Source organism: Lytechinus variegatus, chromosome 17, assembly GCF_018143015.1.
Source record: "Lytechinus variegatus isolate NC3 chromosome 17, Lvar_3.0, whole genome shotgun sequence".
NCBI lineage: Eukaryota > Metazoa > Echinodermata > Echinoidea > Temnopleuroida > Toxopneustidae > Lytechinus > Lytechinus variegatus.
This window is the reverse complement of record NC_054756.1, coordinates 4,042,283-4,048,266: the sequence shown is the minus strand read 5'-3', so window position 1 is coordinate 4,048,266 and position 5,984 is coordinate 4,042,283. Positions and strand designations below refer to the sequence as shown.

The window sequence follows — 5,984 nt, the reverse complement described above, 5'->3', positions numbered from 1 at the left end:
TCATCATCATCGCCATCATCATCGACATCATCATCGTCATCACCATCATCATCATCATCGTCATCACCATCATCATCATCACCTCCATCATCATCATCACAATCAGTTGATTTTCCGTCATCGCCATCTGTATCGTATTATACATCCATCACACAACCTTTGACGTTGCTATCAGTTCGTCATGTATCCATCCGTGATTCGTTAAGTGTTTCATTTTACCTATCGTATTTGTCCATCACAGGAACACCATTACCAACAGCATATCCAACTCCATCCACACCTCATCTCATGATCTCACCATCTTTGCCCCCTTCATCTCATTTTACTTCTTTTTCTCCTCCTCCTTCTTCTTCACCTTCTTCCTCTTTTTCTTTACCTTCTTCTTCTCCTCCTTCTTTACATTCTCCTTCTTTACCTTCTCTTTCTTCTCCTTCTTTATCTTCTTCTTCACCTTCTTCTTTTTCTTCTCCGTCTTCTTCGACCGACCCCTTCCTTTCATCTGGTCATTCTCCTGTATTCGAAACTGCTACATCCTCTTATCACACCAAAGCGGACACCGCATCACACCCACCCTGGCCTTTGGCATCTGTTACCAACTCCATGTCATCTCGTGGCAGATCTCCATCTCACGTTCATACACATCAAATCTATACCAACTTCGGGACCAACTTATTTCTTTCATCATCTACTTTTCCATCTCACCCATCATTATCTCATCCATACCCACATTCCCAGTCAAGATATTCCTATCTCACCTCATATCCCTCATCTACCCCTTCTCTATCTTCATTTTCATCCTCCACGTTGCTCCCCTCTTCGCCTCCTCCGATATCTTCATATTTCCCACCTTTCTATTCGTCTACATCTACGTTCGTTTTACCTTCCTCATCTTCCTACGCTTCTCCCGTGTCCATCACGTCATCAAGTGCATCTACCGAGTCGACACAGTCAACACCACAAACCGGTACGTCATGTCTGTTGAGCAAAGAGTTGTATTGATAAGGTTTACTTTACTCACTTAGCCATGTTAATTTTTAAGATGCCCTATAAACAGTTTTTAGTGGTCGGTAGCATTTTCAAAAAAGGAAAACAAAAAAGATCCTTGACGTTTTTATTTAATTTATTTAATAATTTCTTTCATAGGGGAAAGGCCCTTACAGGAGAGCCATTTCTAAAAAAACGTGAAAAATCTACCTCCAATGTTAGGCGCAATCCTACATAGAGGATCATTGTTATTTGATTGTCCACCCAAAATACCAATGAGTTAATATCTCTTTTCGGCATCGGCAAATATTGGAGTGTCGGATGGTTACAAATTCATGCTATTCCTTTTAGATGTTCGACCTCGCCTGCCCCTCTCCTCCAAAAACCTACATATTATGAGCAGATAATTTAAACAATGATTGTACCACAAATCGTCATGATCGTAGTGATATGCCCTGTACCAGGGCCAGATTATTTTCCTTTTAGTTGTTTGATGATCATTATGGATTGAACAAAATATATACCAAAGCTGAACATCTTAGAATATTGTCCTCTCTTAACACTGCCCATGAAGCAATTGAGAGATACAACTATATACCTGACCAAAGTAGGCCATGTGATTGGCTTGATCCTTTTTTTATTCATTATATCAAATGCATAATAGATTGTGGAGGCGAGATCTATCTGGTATCAAACGACCTGGAGAAGATCGAGTCACCCAACTACCCAAGTACCTATCCACCGAATCTCCATTGTTCATGGTTCATCCATGGAACTCAAGGATCTACTATTAAAGGGACATTCATCAACTTCCATTTACACTCCCCATCGTCATCGGTTACTGTCTATGATGTTCTTGGTGGCGATGATCTAGCTCTGGTTCTGTCTGCTACTGGGTCAGCGCTACCGCCATTATTTTCATCATCCAACTCAATCCAAATAGTTTTTATTACTGGTTCAGTTCCTCAACAGAGTGGCGGATTTTCACTCGTCCTAGAGCTCATAGGTATGAAGGCTCCTATGCCTACTATGGAAGGATGGATTGGGATCGTAAGATTGCTTTCATCTCCTCAACCATTTACGTATTTAATATGAAAGCAAAATGGAATCGCATTTGAATTTTCTTTTTCAAATTCCACTGGGACCTATTACAGTAAAGGAACAACGTTACAATTAAAAACTTGTTTTACAATATCAGTTTGGGGTAACAAAGTTGTATTCATTCCTCTTAGTGCATAGGTTTTTTATGCTTTATAAACAGAGACCGATCCCGAGAACTCGACCGATATCCGATCGCTTCAGGTAGAGACATGGATCATCGTCCTCATCAATGCCATGATCGTTCTCCTCATCATCCTGACGATCGTTTTCTTTATATTCCATCGACGACCACCATGTCGAGGTTCCAATGTTGCCGACTACCATGCATGGCAGCTTAGAAGCGCCAGACCATCAGCCAATGGCCCAGCTCTCCCTACAGTATCTGCATGCTCTGGCAATGAAAGTAAGCGCAAACCGGGGGCCGTTTCATAAAGCTGTTCGTAAGAGAAGAGCAACTTTAAGAACGACTGATGATCCTTTCTTGTGGTAAATGGCATACACAAACATGTTCATTGGCGAGGGTTTGCGCGTAAGTCGTTCTTAAAGTCGCTCTTAGCATACGAACAGCTTTATGAAACTTCTATCGTGAATCAGATGTGCAGATTCGTCACCAATACCTTCAGGTGGGTGTTTCATAAAGCTGTTTGCAAGTCAAGAGCGCCTTTAAGAACGACTGGCGATCCTTTCTTGTGGTAAATGGTATATCCATTGCCGATGGTTTAGCGCTCAAGAAAGGTTCACCAGTCGTTCTTAAAGTCGCTCTTATATTATGAACAGCTTTATGAAACGGCCCCAGGTGTTAATCTATCATGTATATGAAGGATTAATGATGAATAACTGTATTTGATATAAAAGACAAATTATATTTAAAAAACCCCAGAAATTGTGAATTAAATAAGACCCCAAGAAAAAAGTCCACACTAACATTTTTTACAGATTATTACCATTATTATTCTAACAGTAAAATTAACAGATCACTGACCAGTCTTACAATGAAACACAGTATCCAGGGAACATAATTGTACATCTTGTTAATTAATGTACATCTTGTTAATTTGCAAACATGGCAAATGTTTAGTGTCGAAATGTGAGCCCGAAGTCCCCATATTTCAGTAAAATACATTGGTTCCAATTTGTCTATTTGATTACTAAAATATGTAGATGAATATCTTTCAGTCTATTCCAACTTCATATATTGTCTTGATAATGCAACTGAAAGAGTTTGTTGAAATGTCTGTGAAAAGATTTGGGGGCTTGTCATATTCATAAACGAAGCTCCTGTTGTTCGTTAAAGGTAAAGTCCACCTCAGAAAAATGTTGATTTGAATCAATAGCGAAAAATCAGACAAGCACAATGCTGAAAACTTCATCAAAATCGGATGTAAAATAAGAAACTTATGACATTTCAAAGTTTCGCTTATTTTAGTTTAACAAAATAGTTATATGAACAAGCCAGTTACATCCAAATGAGAGAGTCGATGATGTCACTCTATTTCTTTTGTTTTTTATTGTTTGAATTAAACAGTATTTCAATTTTTACGAAATTGATGATTAGGACCTCCTTGCCTGAAGCACAACATGTTAAAATGATGGAATCCCACATGTTCAGGGAGGAATGAAACTTCATTTTTACATGACAGTGACGAAAAATCAAAATATTTCATATTTCATATAATAAAATACAAAAAAAATAGTGAGTGAGTGATGTCATCAGTTCCCTCATTTGCATACCGACCGAGATGTGCATATAACTGTTTTGTGAAATGAAGCGAAACTTTAAAATGTCATAACTTTCTTATTTTACATCAGATTTTGATGAAATTTTCAGTGTTATGCTTGTTGAATTTTTCTCTTTTATTCGTATAAAGTTTTTGTTGGGGTGGACTTGTCCTTTAAGTCGTGTGCACCTGCTTGGCAGAAAGCTTTTTGAAACTGCTCTTTTTGACAAATCGGTACTAAACCATTTTCATTGTTGTAACTTTATTTGCAGAGTCTGATATTGAACAAGCTTTGGGCATTGCTACTCGAGGTCGTCCATATGATATCGATGGTAGTCCATTGTTACCAACTAGAAGAATATTCCGCCACATCGACTGGAAAATCGGAAATTCACCCAATCATTCTTATAACATAGCTCGTGCACTCGATCCAAGCAATGATGATGACGACGTGGATGACATGGTCATGGAAACCGTGTTCGACAAGAGGGATGCATACCATCCCGATTTCCATCTCGACGTCAACGAAGACGCAGACGATGTAGAAAACGGGATAATTGATGGGGTCAGCGAAACGCGGGATGATGACGATACAGAAAGTGATGATAGAGATGATGTCACCGACCATGACGTATATCATGTCAATGAAGACGATGTTGATGTCGCAAATGGGGACGATGTTGATGGGAATGCCGGGATTGACGACGACGAAGATGATGATACTAGTATCGGTCTCGATGAGTTTATGATTGATATGTTAAGAAAGAAAGACAGAGGAAATGAAATTGGCTGCACCATCACAGAACCCCAAGACGACGTACCCAAGTAAGGGGGCATGTCGATCGGCTAAAGACAGCATTTATTTTGTAGGGGGGGGGGGGAGAAAAGAGGAGCAAATGAGGATGCAACTTACATCCCAATATATTGTATGAATTATTATTCATGACTTTGAATATGAATCAAATTATGGGTGGGAAAAGCGCATTTAGAACTCTACAAAGTGGATGTGGTACTTTTCAGGTTACAATATTATCATGGATTATGGCACGAACCGAGTAACATTGTCCACCTCAGCTGGCAGAAGTGATTTGGGTAACATCGTTCTGTTTGTTAAGCTTTTTCATTCATGTGATATCTCATCTAAAGATTGAACTCCTAATTTATATTGATGATATCCATACGGGATAATTGGATTAAGTCAAATGCCTCCTCCCACCATAGGTGATGTCGGAGGCATTTTGTTTTGAGCCTTTCGTTCCGTCCGTCTGTCCTGTTCTCGGACGAACTTCAAACTTCGTTCAATTACATGAAGTTAGCACACATATTTGGGTATATCAGGTCCTATTGTGAATAAAACAGACATGACATAGATGCCAACCCGATCAAGAACATTTCAGTATTTTAAAGGCTTAAAATTTGTATTTTGGTAAGAAAATCAGTATTTTCACAGAAATACCATAGGACAACGCATAAACTGAAACTTTAGACATCAGTAGTTTGCACGAAACCAGCAGTATTCTTTCTCATTTTCCCGTAATAATTACTGAAAACCAGTAACTTGGCAGCTGTGCTACTGTAACCGGGTTCCCTTTCACTTTTTATAACAAATTGACAATTCCTGCAATCAATTAACCATCAGCCAATCAGACGGAAGGATTTCAGTAGCTTTTCACTATTCATTGCAATGTTGTTATCATAACAAGTTTTATGAAACAGGCCCCGATCTTCACGGTTTATATGACATTATCAAGGATTACAGCGTGTGTTATTATTTCTACTTACATCTGTCAGTAGACTGCTTTACAATAAAAATCATGGACGTTTCAATCAGAGAAACCTAGTAACGAGATATTTCTTTAATCCTAATAAATACTGGGAATCCGGTTTGCATAGATTAAAGGGGTACTCCAGGCTGAAGCTTTGAGCAGATACAGAAAAATCAGACAAGCAAAACACTGAAAATTTGATCAATATTGGACAAGGAATGACAAAGTTATGAGATTTCAAAGATTTGCATTATTTCGGTGAAACAATTCTATGCACGTCTTCATGAATATTCAATGAGCAAACTGATATCATATCCTCACTTCTTCTTTGGTATGTGCATGTAACCCTTTTTGAAAAATATTACTTCAAAATTCAATAATTTTGTAATTTGTTATATTCGTTTTTTGTATAGAC

General features: G+C 38.4%; 1 protein-coding gene across 1 annotated transcript; it reads left to right on the top strand.

Moving 5' to 3' along the window:
* Positions 1-442: 442 nt before the first annotated feature.
* LOC121430873 lies at positions 443-5,171 on the top strand. Its single transcript, XM_041628298.1, has 4 exons — positions 443-964; positions 1,649-1,990; positions 2,246-2,488; positions 4,076-5,171. Exons 1-4 carry the CDS (start codon positions 601-603, stop codon positions 4,630-4,632), a joined length of 1,506 nt encoding a protein of 501 aa, XP_041484232.1. The 5' UTR covers positions 443-600; the 3' UTR covers positions 4,633-5,171.
* The last annotated feature ends 813 nt before the right edge of the window (positions 5,172-5,984 follow it).

What these genes read in the sequence shown, in the direction of transcription:
- LOC121430873 (XM_041628298.1), top strand. Translation starts at nt 601, where the DNA reads ATGTCATCTCGTGGCAGATCTCCATCTCACGTTCATACACATCAAATC. An exon ending in ACAGTCAACACCACAAACCG is followed by an intron (nt 965 to 1,648) that starts GTACGTCATGTC and finishes AATGCATAATAG; the next exon opens with ATTGTGGAGGCGAGATCTAT. An exon ending in TGCATGCTCTGGCAATGAAA is followed by an intron (nt 2,489 to 4,075) that starts GTAAGCGCAAAC and finishes CTTTATTTGCAG; the next exon opens with AGTCTGATATTGAACAAGCT.